General features: G+C 42.3%; 1 protein-coding gene across 2 annotated transcripts in view; it reads left to right on the top strand.

Annotated features, from left to right (window-relative positions):
- The window catches only part of CYP1D1 (cytochrome P450 1D1), a 51,256-nt gene that overhangs the window by 14,070 nt on the left and 17,713 nt on the right, over positions 1 to 19,473 (top strand). Inside the window, exon 7 of one of the 2 annotated variants that reach the window (XM_001506056.5) lies at positions 563 to 2,731. The exons of the other annotated variant lie outside the window; for it this stretch is intronic. Within the exon in view, the coding sequence (XP_001506106.2) occupies positions 563 to 845 (283 nt within the window). The 3' untranslated portion in view covers positions 846 to 2,731. Of the gene's footprint in view, positions 1 to 562; positions 2,732 to 19,473 lie in introns of those variants that run through there. 2 annotated transcript variants of the gene reach the window in all.

Here is a 19,473-nt window from a genome sequence, read left to right on the forward strand (position 1 = left end):
TTGCCACCTTTTTTAAGCAGCCATTGTCAGGATTTCCTGCTGAGCCTTTCCACCATGTGAGACACCATAAATGATCCTTCAGTCAGTTCCTTTAACAAGGGTGGCCTACCCCCAGCAGGCATTCATTCCCAAACTCCTGGCCGTTTGACCCCCTTCCTCCCTTCCATCACTGTGAGGTGTCGGTTAGACTCTGGGAGGGAGAATATCTTTCTGTAATCCAGATATACTGTAAATACTCCAGCCAGTTCTCCTATAACGTGGGGATGCGTTTTCGCAGAATCCTGCATTAAGGAAAACTTGTGCTGAGGTACCTAGTCTATGTCTGATGCCCATACATATGCATATGACCATTTCTTCTGGCACCTTCTTTAGATTTGGGAGGAAATTATAGTTAACTATGAGTCAAAATTGAACATTTATAGCAAATGGTGAATAGCAAGGATAAGGTGTGTTATGCATGACAATTAATAATAATGATTTCCCAAACGACTGTGCTTCTGTTACATAGTCTCCAAGGGTCACTTGAAAAACCTTTTCTTCTTTTCCCTTCCATTTGATATAGGACTCTTTGGGAGAAACCTGACTTATTTAGGCCTGAGAGATTCCTGAATGAAAATGGGGAGCTGAACAAAGGTCTTGTTGAGAAAGTTTTGATCTTTGGATTGGGAATAAGAAAATGTTTGGGAGAAGATGTGGCTCGCAATGAGATTTTTATTTTCATTACCAATGTCCTGCAGCACCTGAAGTTGGAGAAGTGCTCTGGAGCCCAGCTAGATTTAACCCCAGTGTATGGGTTATCCATGAAGCCGAAGCCATACCATATTAAAGCAGAACCACGCTTCTGAACATGTTTTGTAGTCTGGTTTCTCAATTTGGCTAGAGACTCTATCATTTAACTGGGAATTATTACCCTGAAGAAAATTTTATTGCTCAAGTATTATGGAGGTTGAGTAATCCAATTCATAACCTATGCTATTACTTCTTATTGTTCCTTCCCCATATGTGGATAAGCATTAATATTTTCCCCTGGAGAGAAACAGATTAATACTCCATCTGCTTTTCTTTTAAAGCTATGGGAATTGCTCATTTTGTAGATTGAGTTTAAAGCTATGGAAATTGTTCCTACTTACAGATTGAGTTTAAAGCTTTGAAAATTGCTCGTGCTTGTAGATTGAGCTTGTCAAACTAGAGGCACCCCCTCGATTCCTTGCAACAGAATGCTGTCGGGGGGGGAGGGGCATAGTATAGACAATTCTGACAAGTGAAATTGGCCTCTTTGAGCCTTCTTAGAGAAAGTTTGGTGGGCATCTCCTCTCACTGTGACTCAGATGGTGTAGTTATCAAACATCATCCTACAGCTAAGAGTAAAGATTGTATGTCAGGCATTCCTTCTCCAACACAACTTTTTCAAGCATGATTTGGATAGAATGTGATGGAAGAATAGGGGGGAACATAGTCATTCATTGTGCTCCTTCCTCACTACTTGTCTTCAGTCCTCTCCCAATACAACCCAGCCTGCACACTTAACTCCTCAAACACTGAGCCTCACTCTCATCCTTCTCATTGTCAGACTCTTGCTCATGCCCTCCTTCCTGCGTTGGACTCCCTCCCTCTTCGTATCTGACAGACCACTACTGTCCCCATCATCAAAGCCCACCTAAAATTGCATCTCCTCCAGGAAAGCTTCCCTGACTAATCTCTCATCTTCCTATCCTCTTTTTCCTCCCCTACTGCATCACCCATGTGCTTGAGTCTGTACTTACCCTCATAAAAGAGGGATTCTTTTTTTGAAATGTGAGACCAAACATAAGAAAATGAGCTCAAATGAAAACAAAAGTGATTTTTTTTGGTGGCACATGAATCATTTTTTGACTATTTGAGTGACAAATCCTAGAATGGGCTTTCATAGAGGCTATGGATTGTCCATCTCTGAGATCTAGTTATGCCTAAAGTTTTGCCGTTCAAAAAGTTTACAGTTTTCCACTATGCTCCTCTGGAGTTTAAAATTAGGTTGTCTTGGGGCCGGGAGATAGGGGGTAGAAATATACGTTTTACAAGCTATCCTTTGTGTAGGTCACCAGTAGGAGGCTAGCACAGTTTTCAGCTCCCTCTAGGGCTCCAGTCTATCTGGTGTTCTACAGGTACGCCATAGTCCTGAAAAGTGTCTTTTTTTAATGAGAAATTTTACATGAGGAATTTGTACTCTTGACTATGGGACATTGGTTTTATTCCTGAGAAACTGCAGCTGTCAAGAAACACACAGCAAACCATCGTCCTGCAAAAACGTTTTCTACAAAGAAAAATCCAACGTTTTTACTTTTTCAGTATTTTTATGCCTGTTTTTTTCAAGTACAAACACTGTGACTGCATGTCATTTTAGGTCCTAATTATCAGTGGGTATTCTGCCAGCTAAAGAATAAAGAATAGACATTCCTGCTTAATTTCCCCCTTAGGGGCTGCCTTTCTACATACTGGTTGTTTTACTCAAATTTAATTAATAATTATAAATATTTTTGCTTTATTCCTTGCATGTTCCTCCCTGAATGTCAATTTAGACATAAAATATCTAAATTTCTAGTGTTGTTAATCCATTTCACTTGTGCTCTACACTAGCAATCATGTGTTGTTTTTTTCTATTCCTGTGCCAAAATTTAGTGTGGTTCCAAATTTTAAATAAAAACTCACTGGGTGCCCAATACATAAGCTATCAGGCATCCAAATATATTTAAAATATTGTGTCTGGCATCCTATATAATGGATATTTTGTGGGGCTTCATGTGTTTTTTCCAAACCATCTCTTTTGTCAGTTCCTAGCTCAGTATAATTAAATGATTTCTGATGAAATTGAGGTGAATTTTACTGAATTGGTCTTGCAAAATTTTTTCACGGGAGTTGTTATAAACAGAATACTTAAAACATTTGCTTATCACAGATTGTGTAACTCCTTAACATCTAAAGGATGGTAAAATGATAGAATGATGGATTGATTCCAAGTTAGGAAAGCTAGGCCAAATTACTTCATGACAGGGACACTTTTGGGTGTGGGGGGTGGTTTTTGTTTTAGGGTTTTTTTTGAACATTAACATTTCAACATTAGCTAGACCATCTCTATTCTATAGAATGATTGAAGAGATAAAATCCCCAAATGAAAACAAATGTTATTGAAAATAAAATGGTATGTATTGTAAAGAACAATTGCAGTAAAAATTCAGGTTAGAAACTCTTAATACTGGTCTATACATATTTAAGCTTTCCCTATGGAAAAAGGCACTGTTTAAAAAAAACAAAAAAACACTTACTGCCTGACATCCTATACTTAGGACAGCAGAATTTGAGGAACACCCAAGGGGTAGAGATGTCAATAATAGCAGGAAAAGAAAATAGTAGTCTCTGAAAAGCCCAAAAGAAGAAATAGAGTGAACTCATTTTTAAAGATTGTAAATATCTGCCTAAAGTAAAATCGTCTGCCTCAATTATTTGAAAAATCATCCAATGTGAGGGGATTGTGGTACTGGGGATAGTTTTGCAAGAATTCCTTCACTAAGTATGTTTCCCTGAAAACTTAGTGAGAAAAGACCTAAAGATTTTTCACATATGCCCCCCCCCCCTCTTTTCCTAGAGTACTCTTTATGAGCCACCCAGTTGATTTGGAAAGACTAGAAATAAATCTGTCCTGAATGATTTAGTTATGCATTTACCTAAAGGTAAGGGGCTGGTCCAGGTGATTTTTTGAGATTAAATCCAGCTCTATGATTCCATGATCTTCAACGGATTGTCTTTGATAGGTCAGGAATGAGGCTGGAAAGGTTCTAGGACAAATTGGAGCATTTTACGCTACGACGCATTAGACCAAATCCTTCAAGATGATCTGATATTCTAATGTTGGCTTCTGATCAACCGTCTTCATAGTTTAAAGTACTAAATCACCAGGTCTTGCAACAAGGGGGTGGCTCCAGGGAAAGAGGAAGGTGGAACTTTTTGTGGCCCTGCTTCTGCCCTGCTTTTCCCTCTCCTGCAGGGATGTTTGTGAGCTGGGCTCTCAGACCTCCTGGAGGAGGAGCCTAGTTGACCTCTGCACATGGTCCCGGCCACCTTGGGGATCAGCTTTGGAGGAAGAGGTCTGGGTCTGCCTCTGGGAGGGGTAGGAACCCAGCTTGCAAATGCCTGATTACAGGACCTCTTCCTGGGGTACCTTTCTACACCTTGGGGCAGAGAGGAGAAATCCCCCAATACAGGCTTGAGGGACCTGAGTCTCTGGCCTGCAGTCTCTTCTGCCGGGGATGCGTATGAATTATGGGGGTGGGACCGAGGAGCGGGTGCCAGACTGGCATCAGATTGTCTCATATGACTGGCAGGTGTCAATCATAGGGTACCCAGCTTTTGTTGGGTCGTAATTCAACCTCTTCTACTGGGGGTTTGGTAGAACTGATAGGGCACCCAATCACATTCAGCATCCACTCAAATACCTCTTATGTAATTCACACCCCCCCCCCCCCCCCCATTGCTTACCTCCTGCAAAAATCTTTCAATGCAAACAGTCAGGCAAGCAGGCCGGCAAGGACAGTCATACTGGGATTTCTGGGGTGATACAGCTGCGCTTCACCAACACTGTATTCCTCCTCTAGACTGTAAGCTTGTTATAGGCAGAGAATGGGTCCACTAATTCTCTTGTATTCTGTCTCCCAAGGGCTTAGTTCAGTGCTCTGCACATAGTAAGTGCTCAATAAATACTATTGAATGAATGCTCCACATATAGTAAATGCTCAAGAAATACCATTGATTGATTGATTAATTCCCCTCTATCAGCCTGACTCCCCATGAGCAGTTATTTACTTTTGAGTGTTAACTATGTGCCATGAATATTCAAATGGTAAATGGATATTTTGAGGAAAATCGTCTCAAAAAATAGACTCGCCCTGTCTAGTTTCAATGGACCTGGGGAGGTCATGTTTTCTGAATAAGGTGAAACGCAAGGCCATTCGTGCTCAGTTGCTATCAGGTTCCGACTGTTTGTTATACTATGTGTGGTACCCAGGAAGGGTTTTTTTGCCAAGTACTGTACTAAACCCTGAAATAGATATACAGTATAAGCAGGTAGGACATAGTCCCTGTTCCCCTTGGGCTTGCCTAATGACAGTTCTGTCCTTAATAAACTCTGTGGCTACTGCCTCAATTTCCCAGTTTATAAAATGGGGCCCACATATCTCTGGAGAGCTGTGAGGAGTAATATTAGAAAAGACAAATATAACATGCTTAATTATAACTACTAAATGATATTACCTCCATACTTGGAGATTTTTTCATTTTTCTTAACAATAAATGATACTTCTTTCTGCTCTGCCACTTGCCTGATATCTGATCTTGGGCAAGTCACTTAGCATCTCTGTACCTCAGTTTCCTCACCTGTAAAATGTAGGTTCAATACCTATTCTCCTCCTACTTAGACTATGATCCCCATTTGGGGCAAGGACTACATCCAATCTATCTTGTACCTAACCCTGTGCTTAATACAGTGCCTGGCACATAGGAAGTGCTTAATAAATGCCAGAAGTATTATTAATATCATTATTATTGTTATTGATAACAAAAATACAAGCAGCATGGCCTAGTGGAAAGAGCACAGGCCTAGGAGTCAAAGGACATGTGTTCTATTCCTGGGTCTGCCACTTGCCTGATCTGTGACCCTGGGCAAGTCACTTAACTTCTCTGTGCTTCAGATTCCTCAACTATAAAATGGGGAGTCAATGTCTGTTTTCCCTCCTCCTTAGACTGTGAGCCCCCTGTGAGTCAGGGACTGAGTTTGAACTGATTATCTTGTATCCAGCCCAGCACTTGTTCAATATTTGGTACTGAGAAAGTGCTTAACAAATGCCTCAATTATTATTATGCACATGTTATTTCATATATTTGCAGAAATAAGAAAGATGATGTTCAGATTGATGTTAGACATAAAGAAAATAATTGGTCCTAATGAATTATAAGGGAAAGAATTATTAGTTCTATACTCATTATTATCATAATTACATTGTTAATCTCATAGTATCTCAGTTTATGAGCAATGCACTGACTTGGTAATTGCACTATGTATTTAGTAACTCACATTTAAATACTTTAACATGTGACAAATAAAATTTCATCTGGAAAAGGGCGTGTGTATCTTTTGTGATGATGGTGTGATATCACCATGGAGAAGCAGCGTGGCTCAGTGGAAAGAGCACGGGCTTTGGAGTCAGGGCTCATGAGTTCGAATCCCAGCTCTGCCACTTGTCGGCTGTGTGACTGTGGGCAAGTCACTTAACTTCTCTGTGCCTCAGTTCCCTCAACTGTAAAATGGGGATGAAGACTGTGAGCCCCACGTGGGACAACCTGATTCCCCTATGTCTACCCCAGCGCTTAGAACAGTGCTCGGCACATAGTAAGCGCTTAACAAATACCAACATTATTATTATTATTATTATATCAGGCTTCAGACCAAACTGAAGGTTTATAGAGCTGAAGTGCTATCCCAGACTCCTTGAACACGTTGCATCCACCCACTGCCTCTATTTTCTGTTGCCAAATTGTACATTCCAAGCACTTCGTACAGTGCTGTGCACAAGGTAAGTGCTCAGTAAATACAATTGAATGAATGAATTTTCTCTCCTCCATCTCCCTTCTTGATCCTCTTCCATCCAATTTCTACCCCACTTCACTCCTCTGAGACTGCTTTCTCCAGGATCACCAATGCTTTTTCCTAAATGATATTTGTTAAGCACTTATTATGTGCCAGGTGCTGTACTAAGCATTGGGGTAGATAGAAGCTCATCAGGTCGGACATGGTCCATGTCCCATACGGGGCTCATAGCTTTAATCCCCATGTTACAGATGCAGTAACTGAGGCACAGAGAAGTTAAGCGACATGCCCAAGGTCACAAAGCAGACAAGTGATGGAGCTGAGGTTAGACCCGGGTCCTTCTGACTCCCAGGCCTATGATCTATCTACTAGGCTATGCTGCTTCTTGCTAAATCAAAGGGATTTTATTTTTTCCTTATCTTCCTCAACCTCTCAGCTGTCTTGACCACTGAGGACCAATCCCTTCTTTCCAGCCTCAGTTTCACTGACCGTTCTCTACTGATTCTCTTTTTGCCTCTCTGGCTGATCCCTCTCAGTCTCTTTCACTGGTTCTTCCTTTGCCTCCCACCCCCAAACTATGCTTCTCTCTCAAGGCTCTGTTTTGAGTCCCCTTCTCTTCTGAATTTCTTCACTCCTTGGAGAACTCATCTGCTCCAATGGCTTCAACTAGCACCTCTGTGCAGACCACTCTCAACTCTACCATGCTAGCTCTGACCTGTCTTCTTTGTGATCTTGTGTCCTCTTCTGCCTCCAGTACATCCCCATTTGGGTGTCCATTTAGCAGCTCAAGTTCAGTATGCCCCAAACTGACCTCCTCGTCTTCCCTCCCAACTCTGGCACTCCACTTAACTTTCCCAACCCAATCAACAGTATCACCATCCTCCCCATCTTTCAAGCCAATAACCTTGGTGTTATCCCAGATCCCCTGTCTCTTTGGAACCCCAAATTCAATCTATCGATAAATCCTGCCATTTTTTCCTCCACAACTTTCTAAAATCTGTCCTTTTTGTCAAATAGCCACCATGCTGGTCCATGCACTTGTCATATCCTGACTTAATGCATCAGCCTTTTCACTGATCTCCCCACTTCCAGTCTCTCTCCTCATCAATCCATACTTCACTTTGCTGCCTGGATCATTTTTCTAAAACATCATTCTGCATACACCTTTGCATCTCAACAGAAAGACTTCCTCTCTGCATTAAGCAGAAACTCCTGACCATTAGCTTTAAGACACTCAATTGACTTTGATTGACTACTTGATTTTTTCCCTCCTATTTATCTACTCTCTTCTCTCACTACACCTCAGCTTGCAGTTTTCATTCATCTCAAGCTAAGCCTACTAACTGTACCTCATTCTCTTCTTTCCTGCCATCGACCTCTTGTTCACACCCTCCCTGTTGCCTGAAACTCATTCCCTCTACGTATCTGACAGAGTATAGGTCTGCCCATCTTCAAATACCTTCTGCAATCACATCTCCTCCAGGAGGCCTTTCCTGATTGATTTGTAATCTCCCCACCTTTTCCCTTCAATCTCAGCATTTCAGCCACACCTAAGCACGTAAGTACTCATAACTTCTTGCAGCATATTAATGTACATGTCTCATAAACTCCATTACTTCCTCTTATCTGTATTTTAATGTATTCTCCCTGATCATTCAATCAATTGCTTATGGGCTATTCTAAATGTTTTGTAGCAAGACAGGATCACAAAAACTATGTATTGTTTTTAAAAACATTTTAAAATTAATTAGATCCTTTGTGAGAGGTGTTCCCCAAGACCAGCTACAGTAGGAATCAGTAGGGACATTGTATTTTTGCTTCACTTGTTCCACACTAATACAGAGTTCATTCTGTTCCTTTCACAACAATGTTACTTAACTACAGGGATTAAGGCTATACCATAGCAGCATGTACTTGTAATTTCAGAATCAGTCAGTGATTCATTTTATGTCACTGTCAGCCTCTTAAAGAGGAAAAAAAATAGAGCCAGTACATTGCATCATCATGAATTTGAAAAGAATAGCAAGAACATTTTTTTTATTCCCTGAATTTCAGCAATAGACATACTTTTCAGGGACTTATAGCATTGCATTCTGCGTATGTAAGTTTGCAATTTCACATGAAGTGCCTGGCCATGTTTCTCTTGCCATACTTGACTTTGACATTTCTCAAATTAATTGGCTTGGGGGTATTTTTATTCCCCCCCCCACCACCACCACCAAAGTATCCATCCATTAGAAAGATGGGCTGCTTAGTAATAAAAGGCCAAGAGGAAGTTGTGAAATCTTTTTCAAATGCATTGAAATGTAAAATGTTGACAAAGTTTAAGATATATTGTAACACAGAATTGGATGTTTTGGAAGCAGCAAATATCAATAGGTTCGAGAAAGGATTAGACAAATTGATGGATAAGTGCTTGCTAATGGTTTACTTAAAATGGGATATTTAAGGAAAATCTAGAGAGAGTTAGAAAATTCCAGAAACATTTAGGTGGGCTCATGATAATAGATCCATGTGGGCTATTAGAGGAAAGAGTTAGGGATGTTAGGAAGGACATCCCTAGCCATAAGGATGGATGGATATAACAATCGATCATTCAATCATACTGCATGCTTAGTGTGTGCAGAGCGCTGTACTAAGCATTTCAGAGAGGACAATATAACACTACAACAGCTACATTTCCCGCATCCCATCACTTTTCCAGTATTTCTTTGATTTAATTTCTGGGGCCAGAATAACTGAGTTGGAGGGAACAGAAATGCCATTTGAATTGGTCTTGAATTCTTAGTCATTTAATCACATTTACTGAGAGCTTACTGGGTGCAGAGCCCTGTGCTGCACTTGGGAGAGTACAGTGTAACAATAAACAGACACATTCCCTGCCCATAATGAGCTTTACAGTCTTTGGTGTTGGCAATAGAACAGGTCTTGGTTGGCTCTGAGACTTTTAGAGATGTCACATAAATACCATTTCAGACCCAATTCATTGGAGTGTTGAGAGGACATTTGAATAATTCAAATGAAGTGTGCTTATGTGGTTGCTAAGAACCATTAGTCACCTTTTTAATGGCAGAAAAATCCATCAATCAGTGGTATTGATTGAGGGCTTATTTATTCAAGAATCCTTAATGAGATCTAAATTATTGTACTCTTCTATATTTAAAGGACAGTTACTCAGACCTAGGCTTTCTCTTAACAGTAAATAATGCTAGATTTCTCTTCACTACAATGATGAATATTAACCACCCTCTAGGATAGCAGTGGAAGCTGGTCAATATTTACAAGCTAAAATTAATACTGATAATTAAGAGATTATAACAATGATGAACCTTTGTTAAATTTTAGTTCAGGCTTTGTTGAATTATCCATGTGTTTCTGTCTTTGGTTCTCCCTGGAATTGCACATGAGAGAGGAAGGGATTGTTTATTTTCAACAATGGTTGCCATTAGCACTGCTAGATGCTGCTGGCTGATAAAGGTTTATCTCAATTTCCTTTTCTTGGCAGATTATAGAGATAGAGATCAGGAGACCTTCTGGAATTGTTTCTTGTATTAAGCTGGAAAATGAAACAATGAAAAAAATGGATTGCTCAAAAGGAATCTGTCTCATCTAGCTTTTTAGTGTTCTAAGTTGCCCACAGATGCTTGGTTTTTCTCATATTCAGTAAGAGGAATTTGTCGATGGTAATCACGATTACTGAGGGATTTTTGTTCATTTAGCAAGTAAAGTCAATCCATTACGCCCCTGTTTTCTTGTCAAAACATAAAACCGTATTGCTTTGTTACATTGCTCTGTGCTGAAATCCAAGCAATGATTGGCTTAACCGATTTTGAGGATGAAAAAGATTAATTGGTCACTGTACATTTTTGCCCTTTCCTCATTTAAATAGGGCAGGTGCCTGTTTTTCAGAAGTGAATTGCTAAATTTTAGTGGAAGTGATGGTAAAGGTATCTACTGAGAACCCAAGGTGCACAAGTGCTTGGGAAAGTACACAAGAAATACAAGAAATATTTCCTGCCCCAAAGGAGTTTACACTCTGTGAGGAGAAACAGACATAAACATATTTACAAATAATGGATCTGCATATACAATTGAATGTACAATTGAATGTACATATATGCACAAGTGTTAAGGATGAATACATCCATTGATATGGGTTGAAAAGCAGCATGGTGTAGTGGATAGAGCACAGGCCTGGGAGTCAGAAATTCATGGGTTCTAATCCTGGCTCATGCCTAAGGAAACACTGAGCAGATTTCCAAAAATTAGAAAATCAATCAATTGTATTTATTGAGTGTTTACTTTGTGCAAAGCACTGTTCTTAGCACTTGGGAGAGTACAGTATGATAGAGTTGGTAGGCACGTTCCCTGCCCACAGTAACCTTACAGCCTCGAAGGGAAGATGGGCATGAATACAAATAAGTAAATTATGGATTTGTACATGAGTGCTGTGGGGCTGAAGGAGGGCTGAATAAAGGGTGCAAATCCAAGTGCAGAGGTGAGAAAACTAAAAAACATAGAAATACATCAAACATTGAAAGTTCCAGTGCTAAACTCTGCATAGTTCACTATTTAACAGACTTTTAACATCTCATAATGAATGTGTTGAATAAAAATGAGTTTTCATTATTTTCCACATAAAATATACATTTTTAAATGAAAAAATTCATTTTACTAGGCATTTTTCTTCTCAAATTCTCCCTGCCTTGAGTCAACCTTTCTAAATCATTTATCCCAGAATAAGAAATTATCCCCGCCTGCTCTTATATGAAAACAATCCATGGTTTTGAGAATAATGACCCTATACTTTAGCTCCATCTCCTGGGAGTTTATTTCTGGAACCTGAAATTACTCTCCATAAAAAGGTTCAGATGCATTTTTATTGCTCATCTTACCTATTTCAAAACCAGATAGAATATTAGAGCATAAATTTATGTACATAAATGCTATAGGGGACTGTGAGCGCATAAGTGCTTCAGTGGCACTGAAGTGCTGAAGAACGGGTTGAGAGGCCATAACGTAGTTGAGATTAGAAATTAATCAGGGAAGGCCTCCTGGAGGAGGTATGATTTCAGAAGGGCTTTGATGACAGAAGGAGTAGTGGTCTGTCTGATACAAAGAGGGAGGAAATTTGAGGCAGGAGGGAGGATGTGAGTGAGAAGTCAGTGGCAGGAGAGATTAGAGCAAAGCACAGTGAATAGGGTAGTTTGTGAGGAACCAAGAGGATAAATGGGGCTGTGGTCGTTGAAGAAAGTGGATAGGTTGGAGGGAAAATTCTGAGTGAGTGCCTTAAAGCCAATGGTCAGGAGATTTTGCTTGATCCCGAGAGAAATAGACAACCATTTGAAGTTTTCGACGAAAGGAAAAACTTAGGCAGAATGAAGTTTAAGAAAAATGACCCAGGCAACAGAGGGAAGTATGGATTAGAAAGGGGAGAGCCTAGAGGCAGAGAGATCAGGGAGAAGGGTGAGGCAGTAATCGAGCTGGAATCTAAGATAGAGAGAAGCAGCGTGGCCTAGTTGGAAAGAACACGGGCCTGAGTTCTAATCCCAGCTCCTCCATTTATCTGCTGTGTGACCATGGCCAAGTCACAACTTCTCTGTGTCTCATCTGTAAAAATGGGGATTAAATCCTACTGCCTCCTTCCTAGATTGTGAGCCTCATATGGGACAGGGACTGTGTCCAAACTGATAACTTTGTATAAGCACTTAACAAATATAATTATACTATAACAAATGCCATAATTGCATAAATGTATGTAAATGCATACATATATATATATATATTCATATATGAAAAATCCTGGCTGAGGTGGTGGCTTTTTGGATGAAGAGTAGGGGGCTGATCCTGAAAATGTCATTGAGGAAAAACAGACCACATTTGTTGCATACTGAATATTGCGTATCGGTTAATTCTGTTGTACTCTAAGTGCTTAATAATAATGATGGCATTTGTTAAGTGCTTACTATGTGCAAAGCACTGTTCTAAGTGCTGGGTGGGGTACAAGGTGATCAGGTTGTTCCACGTGGGGTTCACAGTCTTAATCCCCATTTTACAGATGGGGTAACTGAGGCACAGAGAAGTGAAGTGACTTGCCCAAAGTCACACAGCTGACAAGCGGCGGAGCCGGGATTTGAACCCATGACCTCTGACTCCCAAGTCCGTGTTCTTACAGTGCTCTGCACATAGTAGGTGCTCACTAAATGCCATTGATTGAAAGAGAGGGAGGAGTCAAGGTTAATGACCAGGGTGGAGAAACAGGAAGGATGGTGATGTTGTCAATTGTGATGGGAAAGTTAGGTGGAGGACAAAACTGGGGCAAGATGTTGAGTAGTTAATCTTTGGATATGGTGAAATAGTGGGAAGGAAAGTACATGGGCAGGGAATGTGCCTATCCAACTTTGTTGTATTGTACTCTTCCAAGTGCTTAGTTCATTCATTCATTCATTCAATCATATTTATTGAGCGCTTACTATGTGCAGAGCATTGTACTAAGCACTTGGAATGTACAATTAGGCAACAGATAGAGACAATCCCTGCCCAGCAACAGGCTCACAGTCTAAATGGGGGAGACAGACCACAAAACAAAACAGAACAAAACAAAACAAAGCAAGTAGTCTGGCGTAAATATCATCAAGATAAATAGAATCATAGATATATACATATTAAAATAAATAGAGTAATAAATTGTATATACAAATATGCACAGTGCTGTGGGGTGAGGAAGGGGGAAGAGCAGAGGGCGGGAGAAGGGGGACTGGGGAGGGGAGGAGGAGCAGAGGGAAAGGGAGGGTTCAGTTTGGGAAGGCCTAATGGAGGAGGTGAGCTCTCAGTAGGGCTTTGAAGAGGGGAAGAGAGTTAGTTTGGCAGATGTGAGGAGGGAGGGCATTCCAGGTCAGCAGTAGGACATGGGCCAGGGGTCGACAGCGGGACAGAGTTGAATGAGGGACCGTGAGGAGGTGAGCGGCAGAGGAGCGGAGTGTACGGGGTGGGCTGTAGAAGGAGAGAAGGGAAGTGAGGTAGGAGGGGGCAAGGTGATGGAGAGCCTTGAAGCCAAGAGTGAGGAGTTTTTGTTTCCTGCAAAGGTTGCTGGGCAACCACTGGAGGTTTTTGAGGAGGGGAGTGACATGCTCAGAGCGTTTCTGTAGGAAGATGATCCAGGCAACGGAATGAAGAATAGACTGGAGTGGGGAGAGACAGGAGGAAAGGAAATCAGAGAGGAGGCTGATACAATAATCCAGTCAAGATATTATGAGAGCTTGTACCAGCAAGGTAGCAGTTTGGATAGAGAGGAAAGGGTGGATCTTAGCGATATTGTGAAGGTGAGACCGGCAGGTGTTGGTGAGGGACTGGATGTGTGGGGTGAATGAGAGACCAGAGTCAAGGATGACACCAAGGTTGCGGACCTGTGAGACGGGAAGGATGGTGTCCCAAGGTGTTTCTGGGGTACCGACCATCTCAAGGTCAAATGTTATCTCGTGACATCCTGAGCCAGCAGGCGGAACTCGGAAGTGAGGGTGGGGTATTGTCCCCACACCCAAAACTTCCAGATTGACAGCCCAAGTTGGGAATACAGAAGGTGTCCCTCGCCCCCTACCAATCAAATTAGGGATAGAGGAGGGGGGAGGGTAGAGATTGGATAAACTGAGGCCGGAAGCTGGAATGGCCCAAGAGGACAGGTGAAAAATACCTGCTGCCTCTAATCTATGCAGAGGAATGAGACTTGCAGCAGCCGGCTGCAGGTCACCTCTGTCCAAAGCATGAGAAGGCCGCTCTGCCTGCACTAAGTGAGTAGCCGTGGGATGGGTGAGTGTCCCGTCCTGCTGAATGCTCATGGGGTTGGAAGCCAGACGCTTCGCCATGGGTATGTAACGTTTAAGTGGATTTAATGCCTAAGTGGGTGCCTCCTGAGTGGGACGTGAAAATGGTGGGAGCTAGCTGCCTCACCAGATGTGGGTAATGCATAAGTGGGTAACACATAACTGGGTTTAACACATAAGTGGATTTAATGCATAAGTGGATTCCTCCTGAGTGGGCGCGCACATGGTGGGAGCTAGCCGCTTCACCACGTACGAGTAAATCATAAGTGGGTTCCACCTGGGTGGGCCAGGGTGTTCTACCATGCACAAGTAACATATGAGTATATTCCTCCCATTAGGGAAGCTCTAACCCCATATTCCTCCTGAAAGGGAAGGTCGTTTTGTTGCATCTAAATAACCAAATCATTCAATTCACCCTGTAGAATAAATTTTATACAAAACTCAGGCTTTCCATCCCCAGTCTCTCTCTCTCTCGCCACGCCGATTCCAAATGAACCCGTTCCGGGCAACGGGTGATAGATGGTAGTGCCGTCCACAGTGACAGGGAAGTCAGGGAGAGGTCAGGGTTTAGGAGGGAAGATAAGAAGCTCTGTCTTGGACATGCTGAGTTTTAGGTGGCGGGAAGACATCCAGATGGAGATGTCCTGAAGGCAGGAGGAGAAAAGAGCCTGGAGAGAGAGGGAGAGAACAAGGGAGGAGATGTAGATTTGGGTGTCATCTGCATAGAGATGATAGTAGAAGCCGTGGGAGCGATTGAGTTCACCAAGGGAGTGAGTATAGATGGAGACAGAAGAGGGCCAAGAACTGACCCTTGAGGAACCCCAATAGTTAGATGATGGGAGGGGGAGGAGGAGCCCACGAAGGAGACCAAGAATGGATGTCCAGAGAGATAAGAGGAGAACCAGGAGAGGACGGAGTCCGTGAAGCCAAAGTTAGATAAAGTGTGGAGGAGAAGGGGATGGTCAACAGTGTCAAAGGCAGCTGAGAGGTTGAGGAGGATTAGGATAGAGTAGGAGCCATTGGATTTGGCAAGAAGGAGGTCATGGGTGACCTTTGAAAGGGCAGTTTCGGGGGAGTGGAGGGGATGGAAGCCAGATTGGAGGGGATCAAGGAGAGAGTTGGAGTTGAGGAATTCAAGGCAGCGAGGGTAGATAACACGTTCTAGGAGTTTGGAAAGGAAAGGGAGGAGGGAGATAGGACGATAACTGGAAGGGGAAGTGGGGTCAAGAGAGGGTATAGTGCCCTGCACAAAGTAAGCACTCAATATATACCATTGATTAAGTGATCGACTCCATCCAGAGGAACTCATTTTTGTGAACCAGGGCAAAAGTGATCTCTCTACTACTGACCTGGAGAAGGAAGAACAGAAACAGTGACGTCTGTCTGGTGCGCAGGAAGACTTCTGCAGAGTTAAAGAGTGTAATGATAATGTCCATTTATTTTCCATATACAGGGCCAGTTTCTTATTCCCTATTTTTCCACCCTATATAGGTTAGTGGCATCATTTTTGCCACTGTCACTGTTCCGTCTGACAGCTCTGATGTCCAGTAGATACAATCTTTGAACTCTACCTCTCCTGCTGGTCCAGTTAATCAGATGCATGAGGAGGAAATAACCCCAGCAGGAGTGTTTCTGATAATGTACTTAGATATGGTCAAGGCTGCATGAATTTTATACATTTTTATTAAAGATGCTTCTAATATATCACCCAGGCTGAAAGAAAGTGCAATACTAATAACTCTGGGCAGTTACTTTCTGCCTAAATAATGATAATAATAATGTTGGTATTTGTAAAGTGCTTACTATGTGCAGAGCACTGTTCTAAGCGCTGGAGTAGATACAGGGTAATCAGGTTGTCTCATATAGGGCTCACAGTCTTAATCCTCATTTTACAGATGAGGTCACTGAGGCACTGAGAAGTTAAGTGACTTGCCCAAAGTCACACAGCTGATTTGCCCCCTCCTACCTCACCTCCCTTCTTTCTTTCTACTGCCCACCCCATGCACTCTGCTTCTCTGCTCCTCACCTCCTCACTGTCCCTCGTTCACGCCTATCCTGCCCACGTCCTACCACCGTCCGGGAATGGCTTCCCTCCTCACATCCGCCAAACTAACTCTCTTCCCCTCTTCAAAGCCCTACTGAGAGCTCACTTACTCAAGGAGGCCTTTCCAGACTGAGCCCTCCCTCTCCTTCTGCTCCCTCTCCCCTCCCCCCTTCCCACTCTCTGCTCTTCCCCTTTCCCCTCAGCACTGTGCTCATTTGTATATATTATTTATTACCCTATTTATTTTGTTAGATGCGTATATCTCCTTGATTCTATTTATCCCGATGATGTTGTCTTGTTTTGTTCTGTTTTGCTTTGCTGTCTGTCTCCCCGGTTTAGACTGTGAGCCCGTCATTGGGCAGGGATTGTCTCTGTTGCCAAATTGTCCATTCCAAGCGCTTAGTACAGTGCTCTGCACATAGTAAGCGCTCAATAAATACTATTGAATGAATGAATGATAAGTGGCAGAGTCGGGATTAGAACCCATGACCTCTAACTCCTAAATCCGTGCTCTTTCCACTGAGCCAGGTTGCTTCTCTAATTCTATTGTCTCAGTCCTTTGTATAACTGGATCATTGGTAAATGATCTATTTAACTCGTACTAAGCGATTTTGAAGCATTGTGATATAATGAACAGGACAGCATGTCTAAAGAGAGCATTCGGTGAAAATATATCATCTCACCTTGTTATTTTGGTCTAGCAATTCCCTTTCAGCATTACTGTCAGTTCGCTTGAGAGATTAGAGGTTAGAGTTTTAACGGTTCTAGCTTTGTTTATGTACTTCAATCTCTAAACCAGCAGAGGGGGCATAGAGACAGCAGAGGGCCAATGGCTTAATGCAGACAAAGCCTGAATTTAGAGCTGGGCTACCATAATTGATGATGATTTCAATATGACCGTTGTGATCTGGGCATTAATCAATCCACAACATACCTATTTCTTGCCCTCAAGGGTTTGAGAAAATTTATCACAAAATAACAAACTGAAACTGGGAGTTTGAGCAAAAAGTTCGAAGTGGAAGCAATCGCAGTTTTTGTTTGCTGAAAGGCACAGTAAGCATTAACATGTCATTCCCTGCCAATAAATAGCAAAATTAAAATTTCCGCATTGGATGAGGGAGACACAGGCAGGGGAGGGCAGGATTGGGAAGGGTCAGGTGAGCCAGGTGGTGTTGACTCCCGAGGGAGAGGGTTAGAGATGGGATGGAAGAAGCAGCATGACCCTGTGGAAAGAGCAGGGCCCTGGGGAGTCAGAGAACCTGGGTTCTAATCCTGACTCTACCAAATGCTTATTTTGTGACCTTGGGCAAGTCACTTCATTTCTCCGTGCCTCAGTTCTCATGTTCTCCCTCCTACTTAGACTGTGAGTCCCATGCTGGACAGAGACTGTGTCCAAACTAACCTGTATCTACCCCAGACCTTAGAGCACTGTTCAACACAGAGTAAGTGCTTAGCCCAATACTATTTTTAAAAAAAGGGAGAAAAGGGACCTGGAGTGAGTGTGGTTAGGTGGGAGGAATAAAAGGGAAGAAAAGAAGGAAAGAGGGCAAATTACAGAGCCCCAAAAAGCTGGCAATTTACCTGTCCAGTTCTATCTGTCACTGTGAATCTTCAATCAATCAGTCATATTTATTAAGTACTTACTGTGGGTAGAGCGCAATGTTAAACCATTAGGAGAGTACAGTAGAATTATCCTATATGACCTCTGCCCTCAAAACACTTACAACTCATCAGAAGAGGTAAACATTGAAGTCAATTTTGTATAGGAGGAAGTAATAGAGTATATAAGATATGTACCTGGGGTGTTGTGAGTACCAGAGTGTTATTACAAAATAAACTGAAACTGGGAGTTTGAGAAAAAAAATTATAAGTAGAAACAAATGCCGTTTTTGTTTGCTGAAAGGCACAGTCAGCATTGACATGTCATGTGAAAGTGCAATGTAGCAGTTGGTGGATAAAATAGGGGAGATTAGAGGTTAATTAGGTCAAGCCTCCTGCAAGAGATGAGAGTGCAGAAGAGAGGTGTGTGTGTGTGTTTGTGTGTGTATGTATGTATATAGGGAAGCAGCATGACATAGTGGATAGAGTACAGGTTTGGGAGTCAGAAGGACATGAGTTCTAATCCTGGCTCCGCCACTTGTCTGCTGTGTGACCTTGGGCAAGTCACTTCATTTCTCTGGGCCTCAGTTACCTCAGCCGTAAAATGGGGATTGAGCTTGTGAACCCCATGTGGGACAGGGACTGGTTCTAACCTGATGTGCTTGTATCCACCCCAGCACTTAATACAGTGCCTGGCACATAGTAAATGCTTAAAAAAGGTCATAGTTATTATTTTTATCTCCTTTGAACTTTGGGCTCTTTTTATCATTGGGAAGCGGAACTCAGAGTCATTTTGAGGGGACTTCCAACCACCTAGCTCTAACCCTGTTTGGGTAGAAGTAGCAGCGTGGCTCAGTGGAAAGAGCAGGGGTTTGGAGTCAGAGATCATGAGTTCGAATCCCAGCTCTGCCACTTGTCAGCTGTGTGACTGTGGGCAAGTCACTTAACTTCTCTGGGCCTCAGTTCCCTCATCTGTAAAATGGGGATTAAGACTGTGAGCCCCATGTGGGACAACCTGATTCCCCTATGTCTACCCCAGCGCTTAGAACAGTGCTCTGCACATAGCGCTTAACAAATACCAACATTATTATTATCAGAAGTAACTACATTAATCGGTCTCTCTTCATCTCCTGTCAGTTTATTTTTAGGCTGAGCTGTACTAAGGTGGAAGCATCCTGGTGGTAGGAATGATGATGTGGTGCAGACAGATGACTTTAGCTTTCCTTTGATAGGGAATGATCAGAGGTCAGAAAAAGGAGAAGATAAGAGGGCAGGAGAATTGAAACAAGAAGTGACAAAAAGAGGTGTTTTGTTGCCAAAGTTATGTTTCTTCAAGCCACCACTTTGGGGTTTGTGACTGAAGCAATCCTTCCCATCAAGTCAGGAGCACATGATAA

Source organism: Ornithorhynchus anatinus, chromosome X5 (assembly GCF_004115215.2).
Source record: "Ornithorhynchus anatinus isolate Pmale09 chromosome X5, mOrnAna1.pri.v4, whole genome shotgun sequence".
Lineage (NCBI taxonomy): Eukaryota > Metazoa > Chordata > Mammalia > Monotremata > Ornithorhynchidae > Ornithorhynchus > Ornithorhynchus anatinus.